The following is a 25,114-nucleotide window of genomic DNA, read 5'->3' on the forward strand; positions in this document are numbered from 1 at the left end:
TGTTGTTTTGGGTGGTTCCATCCTACTCTCTATTATGAAGACTGAGTCTGTATTCTGGTTGTTCAGTTTTTTGTTGCTTTTTGTATGCGTGAGCAGTCTTGAGACAGACAATATTTGGATTTAGAAGGGATTTCTGTGTATCAAACAAGACAACTTTGTAACAACAATAATAAAGGATCCCTAATTCTGGACTAGATTCCCTAGAACTGGACCAATGTGAAAACATAAAATCCCAATCTCTAGTATGTTTGGATATGCCAGGGACCAAGGTGATTTTCTTCCAATAAACAATCAACTAATATATGTGAGACCTACGTAAATAACCCTCTGTTGGATAACCCTCAACAAACAGGCATCCACACCACATACACCCCTCAACTGTGTCCCCACCCCCCATCACTTCTCCAAAAAGGATGTAAGGGAGTAAGGAGTTAAGGGTAATAAAGCCCAGAAGCAGTGCTATTTTCACAGAAAAAAGGATCCATCAGTAGCATATTTCTTTAATCATCGTTATTTACAATTTATCATCTGACAGACTTACAGAGAATAAATAAAGAAAAGACAATATACAATTGGTATATCTCATTTCTTCTTCTAATACAGAGAATTTTTATGCATTCTATTTTGGAATGACTAAGATAGTTTTAAGCAAAAATTAAATCAGTTTGCTATTTACCCCTTGACAAGACACATCATCCTCCAAAGCCTGCAGAATAAAGCCCAGATGTTCCCTCCTCATAGGAAGAGTGCACCACATTGCTTCAGAAAGTCAATCCTCAGAAAAAGTTACCAGACAATGGGGTAGAAGAATAGGATATCATGAATAGTAAAGGACATAAAATGAATAGGCTAGATTACAAACTCTTGGTGCGTTTGTAGGAATCCACTCAACTTTCAATTATTTCCAAGCCTCTTTTCAAGAAAACAGTTTTTCACTGCAAATGATTACCTTATCCCTTTGTGCTTTCCCTTGAGTCTCTTCGCAAATTCCTTTACATGCAATTGTGAATGTGGGTAAGCATGGGCTAGCTTGGGACTCCCATCTTTCTCCTTTGGAGGCCTGTGAAGTTGTTGACAAGGTGTTTGCAAGAGAAACTAAAAATCTTGTTCCAAAAGAGCTGGGTTTGGGGCCAGGGTCGCTCCCTGCTCTTGTTGGGGTGCCATGTAGAGAAGTACCTTGCATTTCTGTCTAAATACCTCAAAGAATAAGACATTTCCATAGATCAATTTCACCATCAGTAAACCTAGAAATGGAGGATGTAACTTACAGGTACAAGTCTGGGCACTTTTTCCTCTTTCCTCATTTGAAAATAAACCCTCTACATTACAGAAAAGCAATTTTCCCTAAATTCACCCCAGTTATGCCGGATGACAAGTTTCTGCTTCTACCTTTTATTCATTCAAAAAACAACATTCAGCAAATATTTGTGGTGTGCTCACTATGTGTTAGGAACTTTACAGGACATGGGGTACACAGAGGTGAACTCAGGTATAATCTTGTGACTCTTAAACAGGGCAGCTTAAAAATGCCATCACAAAACTCAAAGCTGTAATCCACAAAACCAGAGTTTCAACTCCCCTATCCCATCCGAACCTCTGGGCCAGGTTGCAGCTGTGTTTGCATCTAATTTGGTCCAATGTGGTTGCTATTCCATTTAAGAATAGACTTTTAGGCAAATGAAACTTCCCTACTATTCTGAGAATAGTGTTTTGCTACTCACTAGGGGTCTCTACCATTGTACTCTATTCCTTCGAAAAGCTCTCCCTGGTGCCATTAATGAAGTGCCAACTTAGCTCTTGACCAAAATACTGATTTATTCTAAAATCCTCTCCTTGCCATCATACAAATCCTACTCGTAGGAACTGCAGAAACCACCTATAATTAATTTCCTTCTATCCTAGCTAGTGAGCTGTGGATCTTACTGTCCTTTGTGTTGCCTGATTTTTCTAAGCTGTTCTTGGATTGTATCAGATGCTGAACAGCCAAACTAGTCAGAAAATGTGGAAACAGTCTAGGTAGGATATTGCTTATTGACAAAGGAACAGATTAATTTGTTATATTCTCTTTGGGATTTTATAGAATTGTATCCAGACAATGTCTTTCCTGATGTAACCAAGCAACACCAGGTTACAACTCGGCAAGGGTTAAAACTATCCAGAAATGAAATGTGTACATGTGAAGAACTGGTGAAATCTGAGTAAGGTCTGTAGTTTAGTTAATAGTATTATACCAATGTCAATTTTCTGGTTTTGAAACTGGACTATGGTTATGTAAGATGTGATCAATGGGAAAGCCTGGTGTTAGGGAAAGGCCACTCTGTACTATTTTCTTGTGAGTCTTAAAGCATTTCAAAATAACAAGTTGAAAAAAGAAAAAAAAAAAAAGGATACAGCAACTAAACAAATTACCCACCATGGTCTGAGCCAAGCAATGTAGCTAATTGTAGCAGAGAACTCAAAATGCCAGAAATCCAATAAACATTAACCATTCCAGTCTCTTTCCATCTCAATTTAGCATTCCAAGACATTTACCAAGTGGAAAAGACATTCATCTGTTTCTATAAAAATGTTAAATTTTAATTCAGAAGGAAATTCCAGCATGGATCTGGATCTGTGTCTTCCAGAAACCTACCATATGCATTGCCAGAGGTCAGAGGTCTTACTGAAAAGACTAAGATGGCAAATTCCAGGTCTATAAACTCAATTTAGGATCAAAGACTTACTACCTCTATACTGGGAGTAATTTAAGCTTTAACTGTAATATTCTTCATTTTTTTGGTATATTTGGGCAAAACAGATGCTCTTCTGTTTTAGACTATTTCCTTGGAACATCTTCACCTCTTTCCCCTTCTTCAGTTCTCCTTTACTCAAAACATACGGCTTAGCCCCACATAATGGCTTTCTTGTAGGAAGTCTGGATGAGACTAGAAAAACACATGGTTCCAACATGGCACGTACCTCTTTGTGCAGATATCAAACAAGATTTAGTCTAGTTTAACTTAAGCCTGTTGTTCCAATGTTTCCCTGTGGCCTTTCTAGGCACAACAGTGATGAGCATTATTTAAAATGAATTTCATTAACAGAAGCAAAGAAGGGAACACAAAGCCTCACGAGCTAACATAAATTCCCCATCTCTTGGTCTTCATTTCCAAAGCAGCACTGGGAAAGCCATGTCCTGTTCAGACAAAGAGTTGATTTCTTCTCACCACCATTAAACCCCAGTACTTGAGGTGGTCTAGAACACTCGTGTTCAAACTTCCTCCCTCTCCCACTTCCTGTGAGATGAAAAGGTCATTCCCTGGTGGTTGCTTGTGTGTTTTTATGTTCATGCTGGGCTTCCCTTTTCTTAAATCTCTGAAAAGCTCCCTTCCATGTCATACTCTGCACCTGACTTTTCATTTTTTTAAATAAATATTTTTATAATCTCTATCATCCAGAGTTTCTTCTCTCTCCATATACATCTATCTTTTATCTTCAACACACTTACTCTTTCTGTCCTCTCTCGGCTCCCTCTTCAGAGACATCTGCTTTCATGCTTCAGAATGGATTCTCAACAGCACCCCCTGTGTCTATCTTGCTTGCCCTGACCTCCCCCGTCCTTCTCACGCACTCTCCATTATCCTTTATTATGTAGCCTTCTTTCTAACTCTCACGTGCCCCGTCCAGTCACATGAACGTTCATTTATTCATCCTTTGCTCCACTTCTATACAATGCCCTTTGTCATACAGTCTTATACATTTGCGAGTGATCTTTCCATAGCATTAAAACCACATTTCCCCCTCGGGGCCCTCTTTCTACTCCAGATCTTTTCTTAGCACGTATGTGTCTGGACAGCACATCAAGATTTGGACTTAGCTATCAGCACTTTCACCAGCAAAAGTATATATTTAAATCTGACTACCCCAAAACCACAATCTGGACATAAAATATTTCACATATATCATGAAGAGGATAACTTCCTAGAAAGGTAACAAGGCCCCACAGTTTCTCATCCCTTTTCCTATCTCCTTTTCTACATAATTCCTAGCTTCATTCTTCTAATTTGGATTCCAGCTACCTTTAAAGTCTACATACTAAGCCTTCGCCATTGCGCCCTGTTGGGTCTCTCAGATTTGTGCTGCTAAACTCGATGGGTCTGACTAAGGGAGAAGTTAAGACTGTGTCTGTAGTACCAAAGCCTTAGTGCCAGAAGATGGTGACTCCCTCATCTCAGAAAAAGATAACTGTACCTGACAATACACATTTGCCAGCTGCTTGAAATAGATTACCTCTATGACTCAAGGCCAGAAAAATCCAGACATACTAAGTTCATTTTAAATATGACTTTTTATGGGATCATGAAATGCAGTGTATTGAGGCAGAATTGTAAAAAGAAGTAAGTAGAGAGATATTAGGCGAAGGAAGGGGAAATTATGTCTTTCCTCTTTCCACATAGGAAGTCATGGCCTGGTCTGGATGTACTCCTGCCAGAAGTACGTGGATAAAGGAGAATAAGCTACAGGCCCTGATTGCAAGTCCCTATGATTCTACTGAAGTGGAATGATTAACGTGTCAACTTGACTGGGACATGTGGCACTCGGATTAAACATTATTTCTGGGTGTTTCTGTGAGGGTGTTTCTGGATGAGATTAGCATTTGAATTGGTGAACTGAGTAAGGCAGATTGCCCTCTCCAATGTGGGTGGGCATCATCCAATCCAATGAAGGCCTGAATAGAAGAAAAAAGTAAGGAGGAGTTTGCCCTCTTTGCCTGACTGCTTGAGCTGACACATTAGTCTTCTCCTGCCCTCAACTGGGACTTATACCATTGGCCTTCTGGTTCTCAGAACTACACCACCAGCAGCTTTCCTGGATCTCCAGATTGCAGATGTCAGATTGTGGGACTTCACAGCCTCCATAATTGTGTAAGCCAATCCCCCAATTCCATATACATATATAGTCTGTTAGTTCTGTTTCTCTGGAGAACTCTGAATAATACATGAAGTTAACACTGATCTTGAGAATGTGGAGAGTGTGGCAGGTCCCAAGTATAAAAGAACATGTCTGGTCCTGCATATATCAAATGAGATAATGTATGTGGTACACTACAAGGTGAACTTTAAAGCACTGAACAAATGACAGGTGTTACTATTACTACGATTATAGTGGCTTCCCTACATGATCTCTTTTGCTGACCACGATCTTCAGAGCAGGAGATGATCAGATAACTGAGTCTGCATCAATTGTAGATCCAGTTATCCGATGAGCCCTGAACATATCAGAACTGGAAGAGACTTCAAGACCATCTCATCTAATTTGTTCCAATAAAGAAACAAAAGTCCAGAGAGGCAAAGTGACTTGTCCAAGATGATACACTTGGCTTGAGGCAGAAATAGGGTCAAAGCTCCCAAACTGACGTTCTCTCCAAAGTTAGTCCTGGGATACACTGAAGACCAGACTCACAAGACCACCATGGGGAAAGGGTATTTTCTAGGGGAAGGAAGATGACCCACAAAATGAATCTTGGGGATTGGGGATTTATGCTTCTGCTGTGGCCTGGAGCAACGCTGAAGGCTGGACAGGGGGAAACACTCAAGTTCCTGAGAGACTGTGTAGAAGGTGGGCTGGGTGAAGGCAACAGAAGCAGACCCAAGGGGTCAAGTCTATTTCTTCTAAGTTTGGGAAGCTTATATTGTGATCTTTTCTTGTTTCTCCTCAGAGGGAATTGAGGGTTCTCTTTTCCTGTTTCCTACTGAATCTGAGGATCTGTGGAGTGTGAAAGCTCAGAATCTGTTCTGAGGGGACTCTTATTTGACAGTGTTATCAGTATCCATGGATTCTGAAGCCAGAGCCTCAAACTTTCTTTTTCTGCTGGTCATACCATCTCCAAGGCAAGAGTGTGAGCACCAAGCAGCAGCCGCGGATGACTCCTCCACGCTCAACCTGCTCCTCTCAAGGGACTCCTAGGGTTAAAAGGACATTAAACATCATCTCCCACAACCACTTAGGTTTGAAACCCTATTGACAAAAGGACAGTGACAAAGGACTCCACATCTCTGGAGGCAGCCCATTCATCCTTGCATGTTCTACCTCCGGTGATGTTTTCCCTAATAAGGAGTGGAAATCAATCTCCCTGTAACTTCCCCTCATTGGTCCTCAGTCAACCCTTTGGGAGCGCTCAGAACATATCTATTCCCTATTGTACATGACCTTCAGATTTATGCCTGAGAAATTCAATCACCAGCCCTTGGGTTCCATTGGGTATTCATCCATTAAAAGAGTCGGAAGATTTGGAGAAGATGAACCAAAAGGCCTAGGATCAAGATATCAAAAAACAACAGTTTGTACTCACTCAAAATCAGGCTCTCACTAAAACACACACCTGAAAATGTCTGAACAAGACAAGAGGAGGACCCTCTGCAGAAATGAATATCACATCTGTTACCTGTCCTCCACAGGCCTCTTCTCCTGTGTCCATTCTCTATTCAAGAATACTTCCATGCACGAGGCATTTTTTTTTTTTTTTGCAAATGACGATTCCTGTTCATATAGCCTTGCAGTAGATATTCTTTCCTATGTACATCCTCTGTATTTCCTGTGCATATAGATCTCAACCCTGATCCCTGCCATGAATGAACAAAACACCCATTCCAAGGAGCTGGGTTTTTTCAAGCATGTTAACATCTACTTTGCCAGGAGAGGAAAATGCAGAGTTCAGGACACGTCTACAGGCCAAATTAGGAAATTAAACCATTGGTGACTAGTTACTGAATACCATTTCATCAGATTCTCCACACTTACCAAGTATTTTCCCTAAGTCTAATCTCATGTTTCCTAAGACATTACTATTCTTCAAGTTTTTCTTTCTGAAACCACTTTTTCAAAAGGTGACATGTAAAACATATTGTAGAATCTGCACATTCATAAACACAAGCATATTTAAACTTTATAAATTATCTAGCCTTTGTTATCCAACATTTTTAGTATATCAAGTAAGATTCTTTACTAGATTTTATCTGCCCTATTCTGCCCTAGGCTTTTTTTTTTTTTCTTTTTTAGTTCTTTAATGTAAAAAAAAGTATATATGTGTCGGGGTAGAGAGTGGGGGAGTGGAGTGGAGGGAGACGAGGGACAGAAAGAGATAAAGGCAAACAAGCCTCTGTCTCTCAGGTCCATTCAATGTCCAAATGGAGTGGCTTAGGCGTGGGTGAGTGGTAGGTCTTGTGAGGAGGACCTGTTGCCAGGCATTGACAGCGTCACTCGTCCCCTTGCTGAAGAAGCAGAAGGTGGATTTCCTGGAATGAAGGACGGTGCTTGGTGTCTCTTCTCCAGCAGCTGAGCATCAGCTTATACACAGAGTCAGGGCAGATGGCAGGCTGGGGGAGGTAAGTCTTCGGAAAGAAAAATGGACAAAAAAATGAGAATATTAAGAAGAGCGCAGAGAAAGGAAGAGCAGTTGCATCATAGTATGATTTGCCCACTCCCCATTTTCTTGGACTTGGAAAGTGAAATGGGTGGGGTGTCTATTCTTCCTATTCATGAGAATTCTAAATCCCATCAGCCCTTTTTCCATTCCTTTTGTCTTTTCCAGTTCTCTGGAGCAGAATTTCCTGATGGGCCATCCTGTGGTCCCTACCATCATGCAAAAGATGAAACTGAAGCAAGAAGACATCTTAGACTGGAAAGCAAGTGATTAGAACACCAAATCCTCTATTTATAGTCTAGCCACGATGAGGTTTATTCTGATTGAGCCAATCATGGCAAGGGCAGAAAGTATATTATTTGCCTCAGCTCCTTTATTGGAATAAAATCCTAGTCACTGAGATGCGGGATATATCCATGTAGCTCCTAACCATAACCTCTGTGCTCCCTCTCTCCTGTACTGGCCCAGGGAGAGAAGATTGGATTTCTTCTTTACATTATTCACCAATATTTGTACATTTACCCCCTCTACAGCCCTGCCCTGAATTCCAGCCTAGAGTTGTATTTGGCTCTACTCCCAAAGCACCAGTTACTGACTGCTTCCACCAGCAAGATGCCACTCTATTGACTCCAGGTCATCTTCTGCTTGCCTGTAATCTATTGCTGCCATTTCCTTACCTATGTTTTTTAACACCTTGGTATACTGACATATTCCTGAAGCAAACCTAAATTTCTCAAGCTCTTTGAAACATGGGTCCAACATTTGCAGCTAGTAAACCATTAACTATTTCCATCTTGCCTTCTCCCACACCAACACCAGCTTATGTCATGCATCATAGGATCATAACGTAGCTCTATCTTTAATTTTTTGAGGAACCTCCGCACTGTTTTCCACAGAGGCTGCACCAATTTACATTCCCACCAACAGTGTGCAAGGGTTCCCTTTTCTCCACATCCTCACTAGCACTTGTTGTTTCTTGTCTTTTTGATAACAGCCATTCTAAAGTTGTGAGATGATATCTCATGATGGTTTTGAGCATTCATTTTTTTTTTATTTTAAACTTTATTTATTTATTTATCCATTCATTCATTTATTTTTGGCTGCATTGGGTCTTCGTTGCTGTGCATGGGCTTTTCTCTAGTGGTGAGCGGGGTCTACTCTTCGTTGTGGTGTGTGGGCTTCTCATTGTGGTGGCTTCTCTTGTTGCGGAGCACGGGCTCTAGGAGCGTGGGCTTCAGTAGTTGTGGTGAGCAGGCTGTAGAGCACAGGCTCAGTAGTTGTGGCGCACGGGCTTAGCTGCTCTGCGGCATGTGGGATCTTCCCAGACCAGGGCATGAACTTGTGTCCCCTGCACTGGCAGGCGGATTCTTAACCACTGCACCACCAGGGAAGTCCCAATTTTTAATTATTTAATTCCATTTAGACCATGAGCTTTTAAGAAAAGTGCTATCTGAGAATTCTTTACAGTTTGTAAAAATAAATTGAAAACAAAAATGTCAAATACATTTTAAAATTATTGAAATTATTGTTATAGACTTCCAATTGAATACAAAAGATTTAAGATTTGCTTAAGCTGTGAGCCCTAAGTATAAGATTCTTTCTAGAATTTGTGCTACTGAAAAGTTTTCTTCTGCATTATATCTGCTATGTTCAACAAGTTGGTGACATTGTGCCATATGAAAACAAATTAGATCACACATGTGTAGTCTAGAGACCATAAAATCCATCTAGCAGCTGATAGTGTTGAGAAATTACTGTCCTTAATTCTAATGTCAAACTTTTAAAATTTGAATACTGAAATTTTAATAAGATTTAAAGTAATTAAATTTTGTAAATTGTAATAAAATACAAATTTAATAAATTACGTTTAGTAAGTTCATATGTTAAATTAAATAAACTTTTATCAAAAATTTAAACTTATAGGTGAGAAGCTTACTCAGCATATAATGGTAATATTTGGCTTTGGCCTTGGCTTCAGTCAAATATTTGACTTTACTATTCAAATGCAAAGCAGACAGTGGACATAAAGTGGGGGGAGGGGAAGCATGCCTTTCTTGCCTGAATGTTTGACAGTTCAATTTTGCCTCATGTAAATTTTTTTTTTCCATGTGGGATTTCAGTCACTGAATAATAAGATGAGGGAAACTGAAAGGTTTAAAATATTCCTCCCTTTGCCTACAATTCTAGGATGTATTCAAGTTAGAATCATTATGATAATAAAATTACACTTTCTAATTGAATGCACCACCTTTAATTGGCCACAAGAATCTAGTAGGTCAACCAGGTGGCCACGATGTGCTACTAGACCAGGAGAAAAAACATTTTTCCTTGGTCTACTCTCTTATCTCATGCACACTGGAGTAAATCTGCCCTTTGCCAAGGTAAGAAGGCAATTACCTCATAACCGAGATAGATAATTTAGATATCCTGCTACCAAAATATCTGCAGAGTATCAAGATAAAATTCTAGGACCCCTCTTTCCTATTTTTAAGCTGCATATTGTACAATCTCTAGTCATTCCCTTATCTTTTGCTTGCTTTGATCCATTTAAACCACAGAGGATCTACTTTTAATCTTCTGCAAGAGCCTTCTCCCTCTCAACTGTTATCATCTTCCTGCCTGAGATGCCACGCTCCAAGTGTGTGCTGTAGCCAGGCCACCCTGGGGGCTCAGTGCTCCCACCACCAGCAAGCTTTCAATCCCACGTCTCACAGGAACTTTAAACACTGAGTCATCCAAAGGAATCTTGTAGTATCTTAACTAGGAATTGGGGCCCTTGTAAGCTAAGAAGCCCAGCTTTTCCTGAGTCCTGAGATGCCACAGCAGCTGGGCCCAGAGGTGCCTTCCAAGAACAGCAAGGCCAGGATGCATCTGAAGGTCTCTGGACATGTAAGTTGAGAAACATTTCTAGACAGTCCAAACCAAATTTTTAACGAATGCTAATAAATCCCTTATTCACTTTTAAGCTTACATTTTTGTTCCTATGTTTCTCAACCAGGAAGACAAACCATACAGCCTAGACCAGGAAATAGATCAAACATGAGAGATAGGATTTTATTTTCTGGTATCTTTGAGCTGGGGAGCAGCCTGAGGGGACCCCTCATGTTCTCCAATGACCAGTGGGTTGACACATGGATAAAGCAGAGTGTATGGATGCCTAGGGAGGACCTTGGTCTTTCATATCACCTAGATAATTAGTGACAAAAGTTCTTGGTCTTTTACATTAGCTGGATAATTAGTGGCAAACAACTATGATCCAGGTAGCCCATTTTCCAGCTCAGACCTATCCTGTTAAGTCAGAACTTTTCTTTCTCTCTCCTTCAAGAGCACCCAAGGTCACATCTCTCCACCCCCAACAGTTCTCACCTGCCTCCCTTGGTCTCGGAAGAACTCTCCAGTATTCTCGATGACCTGTTCATCTGACAGCTGGGAATAGGGCTGTTCCTGGCAAAAGGTGAAGGTCTCCCACAGAGTCACCCCGAAGGCCCACACATCACTTGCTGTGGTGAATTTGCCCTGTTTAAATAAGAAAAAGAATAATTTGTGCACAACAAGAGCTGATTAGGTTTTCATAATCTGGAGTTTTGCCACTTTTAAACCCAGGGCAAGGAATACTGGGACTGCCAAGATACTCATGGGCGATCTGGAAACAACAATAGGAAGTTGTTTCGATGCCAAGCTACAGGTCCTTTTCTCACCCTCAGGATCTCTGCTGAGGTCTACTTCTCTTGGAGATGAGATCCAAGTCCTGAAAAGGATGCAGCCCTAAGCTATCTGACTCTCCCAGTGCATGTTAGAAGGTCAAACTCTAGGATCTAGGGTAGCCTTGGAGAAATGCCCAGGGGAAAGGCAAAATTAGAATGGGAAGCAATTGTTTCTATGTGAGAGATACAGAAATCTAGTGTAAATGCCCGGAGTAGTCCTTGTTCAATGATCGTCACAGTCTTGAAGGATAGACTAACGAGTGACAGCAATGAGATTCAGATGCAATCAGCATGTATTAAATACTTGCATATGTTCTATTCAATAAATACAGTGCTGATGTAGATGATATTATTTATCCTTATTTTTCAGATCAGAAAAGTGAGACGAGAGGTTTACTAAAATTCCCAGGTTAACAAGACCATTAATAATGGAAAAACTGAGATTTGGACCAAAACCCTCTGAATATTGGTCTAATAATCTTTTACAACACCACACAATACCTTTAAAGGGAGCAAAGCTTAATAATCGCATTAGAAATGAGTAAAATATGTGATTCATCTATAAAGATGATAAAGAACTTTATAAGGATTTACATAAAATGGTATATATCACAGCATCATTTATAATTGAAGGAAATTGGGAAGTACTTAAGTATCAAATTATAGTGACATTATTAAATTATAGGATATATCCACACAATATAATATTATGCAGCAATTAAAATCATGTTTTTGAAGAATATTTACTGCCAGTGAGAGAGAATTGTATGTGCGTAGTATCATCCCAATACGTAAAATAATTGCATATATAATACATATATTCAGAGAAATATATGTATAGAAAAAATCCTCAAAGGAAATACACTAAAATATTAATATTAATAGTGGTTATCTTGGTGAGAGGAAGGGAATAACTATACATTTCTTATTTCAATATTAATTATGAACCCTATAAGATATGAACAAGAAACAAACAGATTAATAATAAATTAACAAAACTAGATCACTATCATGCTTTTCTCTGCAATATTAAATGACAAAAGACAAAATTACACATATACAGCATTGTAGGAAGTAAAAGTTTAAAGTCTAATAATTCTATAAATCAGCTAAGTGGTATAAAATCAACAGTAAATTGTCCCAAATATGCATGGTCAGAAGATATATCTCTAAGAGGCATTTGGAAAAAACGTATTCACTTGTGATCCAGAATACCAAGAGCTGGATAAAAATTATAAAGCAAAGAATGAGGACCTTAAAAAGTAAATGGTGAAAATCATTAAAATACAAATATAGAGATCAATCTAAATAATTAATTAGAAACATGGTTATGAAATTAATACAGAAGAAAAATATTTTGTGTGGATAACAGTTCTTTAAATGACAAGATTTTAATACTCTAAATTAATTAAGTCAGTAGCTGGAAAGGGTAGAGATTAAAAAAATGGTACTAAATCTCTTCTCATTATGGGTATATTTTTAACCTTTTCCTCCAAACTTCCTACAGTAAGCATGTTATATTTTACCAGCAGAAACAGGCAAGTGTTAAAAATAATAATTAGTACACAAAGTAAATCATCTCAAGTCAGAGAAAATATCAAAGTCTATTTCTTGTCTGCCTCCTGCTGTCTCAGGTGCACCCCTACATGACATCTGTATCTGCCTACATGCCAGTTGCTAGGGCAGAGCTCAAAAACACGGGAAACTCACCAGCAAGATGCTCTCCCAAGACATCCAGCGGATCGGGAGTACTGCCCGGCCCTGGATTCGGTAGTAGTCACCACTGTACAGGTTTCTGCTCATTCCAAAGTCAGCTATCTTGATGGTATAGTTCTTACCCACTAAGCAGTTTCGTGTGGCCAGATCTCGATGAACAAAATTAAGCGAGGAAAGGTACTTCATGCCAGATGCAATCTGGGTAGCCATAAACTTCAGGTTGGCATAACTGAGGAAATATAAAGGAAGAGAGAAAGTAGCCTCTGGAAAGAGGAAGCTGTGAAAGGTACACACCCTATAGTTGGTACCAACAAACTAGGGTTCCAACCTCAACATCCCTTCTCTATTCTTTATGAATTTCTTTGCTTTCCCCTAAAGGACAGCTGCTTTATTATTCCCTGCATACTAACCTCCCCAACCATTCCAGAACAATGATGAACTTTAAGGCTCACTGCTCCCCACCTTCAGATCCCAGCTTAGTCTCATGAACACAGGGAAGAGACAGAAGACCTGGCGTATTTACCTGACAGTGGGTACGTTGCTGAAGGAAGAAGTGGGGGGCTCGTGGCGGGAAAGAAACTGATTGAGATCTCCATTCTCCATGTACTCAGTGATCATGCAGAGAGGATCGTCAGTGATACACACAGCTAAGAGACGGATGATGTTTGGGTCCTTGAGCCGGGACATGATCTTTATCTCCTTAAGAAAATCATTCCTTTGGAGGACAGAGACATAGATAAACCAGAGGTTGCCAGAGTTAGAATCAAGAGGGGAAAGAAGACACAGCAAAGTCTAGTCCTAACCATTATACTGAGTCTTGTTTCCCTTTGGATTACCTTTGAGAGAACAGAGAAATTGGTACCTGGAAACTGTCTCATTCTATTCATCCTGGAATGAGATGCACCCTTATTCAACTATAATTTGGCGGGGGGAACATGGACCGTGACATGCACATTTGCATCCCTAGTATCCAACAGAAGGCCTGCCACATAGAAAGTGATTAATATTTGCTAAATCAAATATATGTTGCTAAAAACTAGTCTTAAAAATAAAACCTTCAACTGAAAGTCATCTCTTAAGTGCACTGGGGTCTTTACCTTTTTTAAAAGCCATGGAGGGACTTCCCTGGTGGCACAGTGGTTAAGAATCTGCCTGCGAACGCGGAGGACACGGGTTCGAGACCTGGTCCGGGAAAATCCCGCGTGCCGCGGAGCAACTAAGCCTGTGCGCCACAACTACTGAAGCCTGCGTTCTAGAGCCCACAAGCCACAACTACTGAGCCTGCGTGTCACAACTACTGAAGCCTGCGCTCTAGAGCCCGTGCTCCACAGCAAGAGAAGCCACCACAACAAGAAGCCCACGCACTGCAGCGAAGAGTAGCCCCTGCTCGCCGCAACTAGAGAAAGCCCGCATGCAGCAACAAAGACCCAATGCAGCACCCCCCAAAAAAGAAAAACAAACAAACAAAAAGCCGTGGAGTCACTCTGTAAGTAAAGTGAAGGCACTTTTTATAAAGTGAATAACCACACTCTGGTTTAATCTGATAATTTTTTATTTTCTCATACTGGTTTCTTTTAATGCAGGGTGCACCAGCAGTCAGTCACAACACATATTTAGTAGCCTGTTCAAAACAGCTATTTAAAGTTCATGGTGGTAATGCAGGGTCATTTCAAAAGAAGTACTCACTTGGCCGAAACTAATAACTGTTTGAATAGATGGTGACAACCACCCTTGAGTCACAAAGTGGGCTATAACCTTCCAAGTAGCAATATTTGGGTTAGTGAGACCACTAGCCCACATTCTCAAAACTATTGCAGCAGATCTGTTGTAAATCTCCCGTGAGTTTTCTAGGAATTCTGGACTGGAAGTCATACTATGTCAATATAAAATCCTTGAAATCAGTGTGGTCCTGATACAACACCTCTCCTCTTTCATTACCCCTTCAATCTCAAACCCAGCAGGGGGTCCATGGCTTGGGAGAGCTCAGAGCCTAAGCCATCCATCATTGCTAAATTGGAGTGGGCACAGGTGGGACACCAAACGTCACCAAAAATAAACAATGGGCAAAGGCTTTGTCACATCCCATAGTTTTTTTCTTTCATCTTGCCACCTTCTCCAATCACGTGCTAAGATTAATATCAGGAATATTCTATCTCTCTATGGGACCCAGAGGATGTCCCTTTTCACTCATACTAGTATCATTAAGATTGAAATTCTCGCAGTTAAAATTCCAAAACCTCCACCGTTCTGTTCCCTTGCCTTTCTTTCTCCTTCATGCCATATCCTGTCAATTGCAAGACTTTTAATAAAACCCTATCACCATTCTTGGAATTTATGATAATTTAAGGAATAGGGATCATAAACTTTCTCTAAATTTGAATATCAGTGAGACACATCAAGCCAACACAAATGGGGAAATACATATATTACCCAGATGTGCAGATTTCTCTGAGACACATACAACCAGCTTTCAACCAGCATGCCTCTCTGGGTGAGGATTAACTCACCATTACTGTAATGGAAAGGCTGTCAGACAGCGGAGTGTGGCTGGAAACTGCAATTTATGTAGTAAAGGATCCAAGAGATTATTAGCCAGTTTGGAAAACTGCTAAAGGACTGTGGATCCTTTTGCTTTGAGGTCCATGGATACTTTTCCAAGTAGAGGTAGCTTCTCATTTGGGGGGTTGCTGGACATAGAAGAAAAGGAGCATAAAAGAGAAAAAAGGGGATGAGAAAGTAAATAGAGATGTGGGGAAAAAAGGAGAATGGGAGAAACTTAGCAAGAAAGATGTGTGTGATTGTGAAAAATCTGCAAGGGGAGGTAATGACATTCAGGAGTGTGTCTGTGTATAATGATTGAAGAGGTACGTATTCGGACTTTAGTGTATGTTGGGGTGTACAGTGCTGTGCAAAGGGGGTTAGGAAGTAAATGTGTAGCATATCCAACAGAAAATGTACATTTGTTTTTGAGAGAGATGAGAATGAAGCTGAGGACTACTGACCCATCAGAAAAATAAAGCACAACAATGGAAATGTGAGGCAGCTCACAGACCTTCCCATCTCAAAAAGAAACAAATTGCTCAGAAGTTTCCAGGAGTGTTCCTGATCCTGAAGACGAAACACATAAAGGAAAATTTTAAATGCAGACCACAGACCTGGCATTCTTGTTGGCATCTGCTCGGAGCATTTTCACGGCCACCAGGACAGGCTGGTTGGCACTGACATCTAGGGCAAAATCTTTGTCTTTGAATTTTTCCATTCCCTCCACTTCACAGAGATGAACCTAGACAAAAGTCATCTAGTCTCAGCATCATCATTTCTCCTGAAGATGTCTCAGTACTCTTGCTGGGCATTTCCTGGAGATAAACTAACTCTTACAACTCAGGCAAAATAATCAAAAAGACCAGTAAGAAGATACGTGTAACACATCTTTGACTCAAATAACTGATTTAAGAAAATGGTAAGGTACCCAGCTAATGTGATATGTTACTGCTTTATAAAAGAAATACAATGATTGGAACATTAAATATGGGACTGAATCTATAACATGGTATTTTATTACAGCATAGCTCACTATAAAATGTTATTCGGTATAAATACTTGAACTTTGATTCAAGGAAGTTTAGTTACGGGATCGTGCAAAACATAAGGCAATTTCTTCTCTAAGGTAAGCCCTTAGTATGGGATTAGCCTTATCAGGAATGTCTAGGCATTAGTAACTGTAGAACAAGCCTGTGTTTTCAACCCAGGAGACAGAATGAGTGTATATAATACCACAGACAGATGCCGTGGACCCTTCTACCTCCACCACCACCAAACCTACCCAAGGTTAAAGCATGCCACCCATGCTGGAAACCAATAACATATTTTATGAAACCAAATTACATTTGGAATTTAGATGGTGGTGTTTGGTGTTTAGATGGCGGTGGAATTAGATGGTGGTGTTGAAACCTACCCAAGGTTAAAGCATGTTACCCATGCTGGAAACCAATAACATATTCTTATGAAACCAAATTACATTTGGAATTTAGATGGTGGTGTTGAAGAGCTTCTGTTGCCACTTAAATCATTGCCTTGAATTCTCAGAAGGCTCATGTGGCTGATGTAAGAGTGAAAAGTCAAATATTACATGCATCACTCTGAGGGCAACTGAGACGTGTACTCCTCCTTATCTTGGTTAGTGATTCATTCCCTAGTGGCCGGTTCTGGGACCAAAGGCAGGGGCGAGGTTGTTTTTGACCATTTTACATGTAACTCCAATTAAAAGGGAAAAAAACAAAGTGGCTATCCAACAGCAGGATGTTCTTGGACAGTTTATAAAAGATGATCACATCTTATGGGTCCCCACCCTTTGTAACCTGTTGTAAAAATTTTTGAAAATATTGAATGCTTTTCAGAATATCTAAGTCTAGTGACTTTCCTGCTTTAAAAACTCTTATACAGAAATCAGAATTCCCAGGATTTCCACAGCTATTTGACAAAGATGAGGCTGACCAGTACTAGTCTTCTAGAGAACAATGCAAGGAGAGACAAGTGGAGGAGACATTTGGTGTGAATCCACTTTGGATGGGACACTTTTCTCTACTGACCATTTTTATTCAACCACTTCCTTTGAACTACTAAGGACTGGAGGCCCCACTCAAAGAATCAGCTCACCTCCCCAAACTGGCCTTCTCCCAGCTTCTCCTTGAAAGTTAAGAGTTTCCTGGGGAACTCTTCCACAGCCACGTCTTTCCCCGAGAGCAGGTCCATGGTAATGGCAGGCACGGAGTAGGTGTTGCCTCCAGTCACCCCCTGGAGGTTCACAATGTCAGCCTCTGCATAGTGGGGCACACCCTCAGGCCCACTGGGCTGGACTGGCTTCACAATGCCACTGCAGCCTGCGAAGACAAGGACAATGAGTCTCATTCCAAGGGGTCTCTTTGGAGAGATCTTCAAGAAAGGAAATCTGAGAGGAGAGCTAAAACATGCCCCCAAGACAGCCTAACTAACCTATGCCATGACATTCTTACTTGGAGAATGGTTCCTCTGGAGATTCTTTCTTGTGGCCTCCAGAATGTAGGCACCATTTTATCTCTTACCTTCTCCTCATACTATGTGATCATTAACAACCTCCTTGGTTAATCTTGTGGAATTGTGGTGAAGCTCCAGGAAGGCTCGCTATACTAGTTAGGGTAGGAGTATTAAAGTTTTAGGATTTAATGGCATATTTCCTTAATTTTAAGATATAATCACTGATTTTAATAACTTATTTCAGGGATTAAAAACTGTGATTAAATTTATATGATCTAGCTTAAGACACATCCTAACTTTAAAAAATATTAAAATATGAGAGGGGATGTGTTAGACTTCAGAAAGTAGGTAGATTACTTTGGTTCGGCCTAGGAAATAAATTACATCCCTATTCTTGCTGTCTCTGTAAAATTCCCATAGTTCAATACGCTCCTTCAATGTATGCTATCCACTGAGTGGTAAATACACAATAGTTTCCTTTCTTCCTTTGGAAGGACTCCCTTGAAAAACCTCTGCTCTCATGGTTAGTCCTGCTACTTCTCCAATCAGCTCTCCCCTGAACACCATCAGTCCTCTTCCACTGACTGGGGTCACTCCTTGGTTGCTGACATTATGGAAAGAAAAGCTGCTGTGAGCCTCAGCGATGACCCCAGCATCCCCTCTGATGTCACCCTGCAGCCCTTTTTAAAAGACACTGGGATGTGAATCAATTGGCACCGTTTTACCGAAGCAACGCTTTATTGAGAAAAAACAAGAAATATTTGCTCTCGTAATAAAATCTTGTATTAGTCAAGTAAATTTTCACCAAAGAGAAATGAACAAAAGTTCAATAACTCAATTATCTAGGTGACTAAAACCTGGGAATTCTAGGATCTCTTTAGCTTCGTTGTTTTTTCTCCAAGTGAAAATCTAGTCCTGAATTTACCCCTATTGGTGTTTGATGTTGGGTGAGTACCTTATCTGGGCCTCCTCACTTTCCTCCTCTGAAAAATGAGAAGGTTGGACTAGTTGGACTGTTTAGGCTCTTCCAGTGTTAACGCCTTAGTAACACATTTTATTTATTTTTCTTCTTCTGACATGTGGGTCCCTCCAAACATCTGCTACGTGCAGTAGCAAAGGAGAGATGCCCAGATTCTATTAGGAGCAGCAGTAGGCCAAATCTAGAAAGAGAGTGTGGACTTCCCAGGAGAAGGTGGACTTCTCTAGGCTAAAATTAGACTTGGTTGAGTAGGAGCAATAGTGTCACCCCTTCGTAAATCTTGTCCCTCAATTTTCTGCTCACTCTTTCATTCTCACCTGATTCTTCCTCCCCTGGAGCAAATTCTGGGAGTTTCCGTATCAGCCTGGACGGCTCCTGGTAGTCAGGGCGAAGGGGAAAGATGCGATCATAAGTGGAGTTGGACTCCTGCTCGCTTGGCGATGAGGAGCGGTTATTGTTGAACATGCTGGACTCGCTTGGCAGGGAAAGGCTGACTGTCATTTCATCATCCAGCATCCTCCGGGAAGCCTGAAAGAGAAGGACAGGGGAGAAAGGCATGTTGACACAAAAGGGATCATCACTCCCTCCTCTTCTTAAACCCAGGTCTTCCACTCAGGTGAAATAACTCTTTACTACTCGAACTCCAGAAGCAATGCAAGTGACAGGGGTTCAGTCTGGTTCCACAAATGCCTGTGTTGTAGAAACTCAGAATCATCTTTCTTTTCTTCAAGGCAGAATTTGACTTCCAAATTTCTGCACTGCCAACATTAATTAACTTCCATTACAAGCATTATTTACAAGCATTATTCACGTGACACCATTAGAAGCATTATTACACTTACAAGCATTATTCACGTGACACCGTTAGAACCAATCAGTAGCCAATCAAAGAATTTCTCAATCTTAGAGTTTTCAATGTTCTATTAAATAATGGGTTTTCCTGACACCACTCAACTGATTGATTTTGTGTAGGCATAAATTAAAATGCTCATTAACGCAACAAATGTGCTGTAACATGATGAATCTGTAGTTCACCTGACCACTCTGGCATTGTAGATTAAGGTAATACCCCCTTGACCCCGCATTTTTACTAACCAAAAATAAAATGGCTACAAAATAAGAAAGGAAAGCCCTAGGTGCTAGGGATACTAACATGACTTATACCTAACAGAGGAATAAGAAGAATAAAACAGTTAATTGTTCCGTCTTTCTATTTAATATGACCTGCCTGCTCCTTCAAAAGGAAAATCTCATAATCTAAGTATATGTGACTATTTGGATTTAAACATGTGAAACGTTCTACTCCAACAAACACACTTTGGGTGCTCAGTGGAGAAACTTAGATGTCTGCTCCATACCCTAGACTGAGAGTTCCTTTGTTGCAGTAATATCCTCAATACTGAGCATGGAGCCCAGCACATAGTAGGTACCCAATAAATATAGGTTGACTCTCTCAAAGAGAGAATTCTGAGGACACCATTGTAAGTATCCTGCAGATAATGCTACAGCATAAGGCTATTTTGAGTAATGTATTTGGAATACATAGGTATGCTTAAGGGTCTTCTACAAAAAAAATTCTTTCCCCCAGAAGAAATCCTGTGTCATTCCAGAGCATCTTGAGTTATCTTACTCAGGATGTACAGGGACAGAAAGAATTTCTTGAAGGACCAAGTTAAATATACAAGGGCAAAATTTTTGTTCTCCCTTTTACCTGGAGAGTCTCCAATCCAAAATTCTTCTCCCAGCCCATGAATATATTCCAGTGGGACTCAGAAGAAAGACTCAAAGAGTGGTAAATTCTGGCTCAAATAAAGAGAAAAATAGTTCACAGAGTAGAGAGCACAGACTCTCCCCCCTCAACTAAAATGCAGTCATAACAGACTGTTCAGTAAGAACACAGCTTCAAGCTGTCCAATGAACTGTCAGACCATCAGCTTCTACCATCACCACTCTTTGCTATCCCGCATCTTGGAATTTAGATACCAAGTGTGTTCTAGCATTCTAAAGGACAAAATGTTTTGATGTTGCCTCATCATGCCAGTGGGTGAGCTCTCTGTGGATTCTGCCTTTCAGCCTTCAGTCACTATTTATGGTTTGAAAGCTTTAATTTAATTTTTAGACTAATGTTAGAAGTCTCTGTGGGAAGCAAAGAGACCCTCTCTTCTGTGAAATATTCCTGCCTAAAGACCTTAAAATAAACCTCAATCATCTCAGAACTTGAATGTGTAACAGATCAGAAGGAATTGCCTGCTACTTGTCTGGGTCATTCCCCTCACTTCTCTGATTTCAGCCCTTTCCTCTTGCCCCACCCACAAAGAGTTCAGAAGGTTCCAGTCCATTCTCACAGTGCCCTTTCCCCTCTTCTGGTATGTACTCTACATAGGCACTGGTCTCCTCTGAGATCCCGTCCCCAAATACATAGGCTATAAACACAATCAGCCTATACCCTCCCTCTTGTTCCCTGCCCTCGACGGGCACCTCAAAGCCTCACAGCCCAAAGTATCTATGATCTCTCAGAGTCCACATCCATTTGAGGTCATTGACCAGGGACGATGTCCATGACCAAAGGTAGAAACACTTTATCATCAGCAAACCCCAAGAGTATCACACATTTAGCAGCAGTGCCCAGAATTGCTATCTGGTCTAGGACACCAAGAAAAGTCATAGATATTCCATCCGTGGTGGAAGGTATATATTTTAGAAGAAAAGAAGTCAACAAATTTCAAGACTGACAATTAGAACAAGCATAGAAAGCAGGATATTAACTGTATGACCTTGAGCACATCACATTTTCTCATCAGCAAAACAGTTAAATATAACTACTCTGCCCAACTCACAATTATTCAGTGAGGTTCAAGTAAAATCAAGGAAAAAGTCTTTGCAGACTGTAAAGTGTTAGGTAAATGTGATAGAAATTCTATAGATCATTTGGCCTAGACTAAAAGAATCTGAGGAGGCACTCAGAAGGATGCATAACCATAAGTTTCTTTTTTTTTGGCCGTACCACGTGGCATGCAGGATCTTAGTTCCCCAACCAGGGGGGAAGCATGTGCCCCCTGCAGTGGAAGCACAGAGTCCTAACCACTGGACTGGCAGGTTCTCCCCAACCATAACTTTCCAGTACAAAAAGAAGTAGCAATAGAATTGTGAGAAACTTGGCTTGGATATTAATGAAGCAGCACAGGAAAGGATGGAGCAGCTTCCTACCCCATGATTGTCCTGCACTTCCTCACCTTCTCCAGCATTTTTTGCCAGAACTGCCTCCAGAGGATGATGACAATGATAGCCAGGAGGATGAAGATGATGGCCACTAAGCAGCCAATCAGGATTCGAGTGTTGCTGTCATCAACTTTAAGCATCGGATCTGTAACCAGGAAAAGAAGGACGAAGAATATTATCATCTCAAGGGGCAAGGAAAAGCATAAGGGCTTGGACTAGAGATAAGAAGGCAGAACCTATTCCTTCAGGATAATTCCACAGGATGCCACTTAACACTTGGTCTTGCTACTCTTGTATTACTGTGCTCCTATATCCTACAGTCCTCATCCATGGGACAGTAGCTTCCTCTTCCTCATGTGTTAGACTGGATAATGGAGAGGTTTTCCATTCCTCCCAAATTTTTGCTCCCTTTATACCATGGCCCCTAATCACACCTCATGAAAAACAGGTGAAGAATCAGTTTCACTCTGCATTGAGACATGCCAAGGTAGCTGAGAGTCCTCTTTGGAGACACTTGATCATGTGTTTCCCAGATTGCTGACTTATACAGCCAGTGACTGTCTGAAGCAATGCATACACTTTTCCATATTTCTCTCCAATTGGAGAGACTAGCTTTTTGTTCCATTCATTCATTGATATCCCTACAATGGGTCTCACCTAGAAATATCCCTTTCCCTGTTTTTTGCTCCAAGCTTCCCAAACTTCTAAGAAGCATTTGGAAAAACTCCAGACTCTGCCTCAGCAGAAGAATCACATGGACCAGCAGGGAAGAGAGTGAGGTTGGGCCCTTAACTTTGGAGGTGGACTATCCTATCTTTCCAGAGCTACTCTTCATTGAAAGCCACATGGTATCAAGCCTGCTACACAGTCAAGCCTTTGCAAATCTCCACTCTTCTTCATCCTCCAGGAGGTCCCTTCAACTTAATTTTTATAACCAAGAAGCATACATACCATAGGTTGTGGGTGCCACAGGCGATGTGGGCAGGGCTCCAGAGTTGTTGTACATAGCAGCATCTGTCACAAAACAAGGGTGAGTCAGAGCTGGGGAGAAGACAGCTCGGTAGTGGTTTTTCTGAAGGCAGGTTCTAAGCTAGCACTTTGTGAAATCCATTTACTGGGTTGCTACAAGCCTTTCTTAGAAATGAAATCATATAATATATTAAGTAAAAAATATCGCCATTCATCTAAGTAGTAAGGGCAACTTTTCTTTTGTAAAAATTTTGCTTCAATTATTACCTATTAAGTGTCATGGTACAAAAAAGTTAAAGAGAGCGATCAGAGGGCTCTGACCACACATTATCATAAATCATGCATAGGAAGTGAGATCCAAATTCAACAAAATGTAGAGAGAATACAATGGGTAAGTAGACATAGGACAGACATAGGGTTAAGATGCTCTTTCCCTTCAAGGAAATTACGGTGTTTTACAAAAGAGTTTTCACTATGCCTCATAGTCCTAGCTCTTTAATTTATAAATTAAGCCTTCATCCTTAGAAATAAATTAGAGTAGCCTTTACAGTGATGTTGAAGCTTCTAGGACTAGCTCCCAAAAGTGTATTCGACAGATTGATGTTGGTAACTAATTTTTCCCTCTGACTTGTCTAATCAAGGGGGTCAAGAATTAGAATAAGCAAAGACTATCAGTAATAATAAATAATAATTAGTCAGCAATAATAAGTTATTGGAGTATTTGTTACAGTAGCCCACCCTACCCCAAATAATATACTCCTGCCTCAGTCTGATTTGGATTTACTTCTTCTTTGGCTCCGTAGTACCCAGTGCATATGTCATTTAGTACATACCACAGTGTTTCATATTTTAAGTTTACTCATCCATCTTCTATGAAACATTGGGCACCTTTAGGTCAAGGACATTGTCTTATTTGTCATTGTAACCTAATAACTAAGACAGTGCATGGTACATAGTAGATGCTCAATAATGTTTTATGCATGAATGCACACATGTTCATTGTAAGTAGTATATGGTATAAAGAGGAAGTAACAGTGAAGGAGATATACAAGGAACAATCAGATAAGTGCTGTAAAAGTCAGACCCTTAAGACTGAGATTCAAGACAGTGTCTAAAAGGACCCTGATCAGTAGAATAAAAAAGAAGAGATTCTCAGGAAGAAACTGTATTGAATTAAATAATTATATTCCTCTTTGAGATGTACCATTGACCCTTGAACAACGTGCAGGTTAGGGGCGCTGAGTACTCTGCACAGTGGAAAATCTGCATATAACTTATAATCAGCCCTCCATATACATGGTTCTTCCATATCCAAGGTTCTGCATCCATGGATTCAACCAACTGTGGATCGTGTATTACTGTAATATTTACTACGGAAAAAAATCCATATATAGATAGATTCATACAGTTCAAACCCATGTTGTTCAAGGGTCAACTGTACCTATACGATATTTAGTGACTTCTATTTTGAATAAGAGATGGATGCTTCTCTAAGGCAGGTAAAGAATCCTGTCATAAGATTTAAATCCTCAGAGAGGGAACTTCCCTGGGGCACAGTGGATAAGACTCCACACTCCCAATGCAGGGGGCCTGGGTTCGATCCCTAGTCAGGGAACTAGATCCTGCATGCATGCTGCAACTAAGAGTTCACATGCCACAACTAAGGAACACATGTGCTGCAACCAAGGAGCTGGTGAGCCACCAGTAAGAAGTCTGCAAGCTGCAACTAAGGAGCCTGCCTGCTGCAACTAAGACCCAGCGCAACCAAATAAGTAAATTTTTAAAAAATCCTTTTTTTAACACACCTCTAAAAATGTGTCCTCTTTAATGTTAGTGAGGATGAAGAACAAAATAAAATCTATTAGATACCACTGAAGGTTGCTAGAGCATTGACTCGTTACTCTGTAAATTGATGAAAAAATTAATTATGTATGCTGCCCTTCCAACGTGAACTGTATTTCAGGGTTAACAAGCATATGGGGACTAGTTCTCCTATTCAGAAGAAATTCAGCTAATAAATGCAGAAGGAATAAAAGAATTAGAAAATCACCATTTAGCAACTCCTAATGAAATCATTTAAGCAGTGGTCATCAATGGAGGATAAAACCTAAG

At 40.4% G+C, this 25,114-nt stretch overlaps 1 protein-coding gene across 3 annotated transcripts in view; it reads right to left on the reverse strand.

Moving 5' to 3' along the window:
* Nucleotides 1-484: 484 nt before the first annotated feature.
* Nucleotides 485-25,114, reverse strand: part of DDR2 (discoidin domain receptor tyrosine kinase 2) — a 161,814-nt gene continuing 137,184 nt past the window's right edge. For 2 of the 3 annotated variants that reach the window (XM_082405224.1, XM_082405225.1), the window contains 9 exons: nucleotides 22,985-23,047; nucleotides 22,048-22,178; nucleotides 19,132-19,342; nucleotides 17,479-17,702; nucleotides 15,978-16,105; nucleotides 13,346-13,537; nucleotides 12,817-13,051; nucleotides 10,769-10,918; nucleotides 485-7,370 (listed from right to left, as the gene is read on the reverse strand). In XM_082405224.1, coding sequence (XP_082261350.1) covers nucleotides 7,236-7,370; nucleotides 10,769-10,918; nucleotides 12,817-13,051; nucleotides 13,346-13,537; nucleotides 15,978-16,105; nucleotides 17,479-17,702; nucleotides 19,132-19,342; nucleotides 22,048-22,178; nucleotides 22,985-23,047 — 1,469 coding nt within the window. In that variant the 3' untranslated portion in view covers nucleotides 485-7,235. The remainder of the gene's footprint in view (nucleotides 7,371-10,768; nucleotides 10,919-12,816; nucleotides 13,052-13,345; nucleotides 13,538-15,977; nucleotides 16,106-17,478; nucleotides 17,703-19,131; nucleotides 19,343-22,047; nucleotides 22,179-22,984; nucleotides 23,048-25,114) is intronic. The other variant, XM_082405223.1, reaches the window with a different exon arrangement.

Source organism: Balaenoptera borealis, assembly GCF_965194805.1.
Source record: "Balaenoptera borealis genome assembly, chromosome: 1".
In the NCBI taxonomy this organism is placed as follows: Eukaryota; Metazoa; Chordata; class Mammalia; order Artiodactyla; family Balaenopteridae; genus Balaenoptera; species Balaenoptera borealis.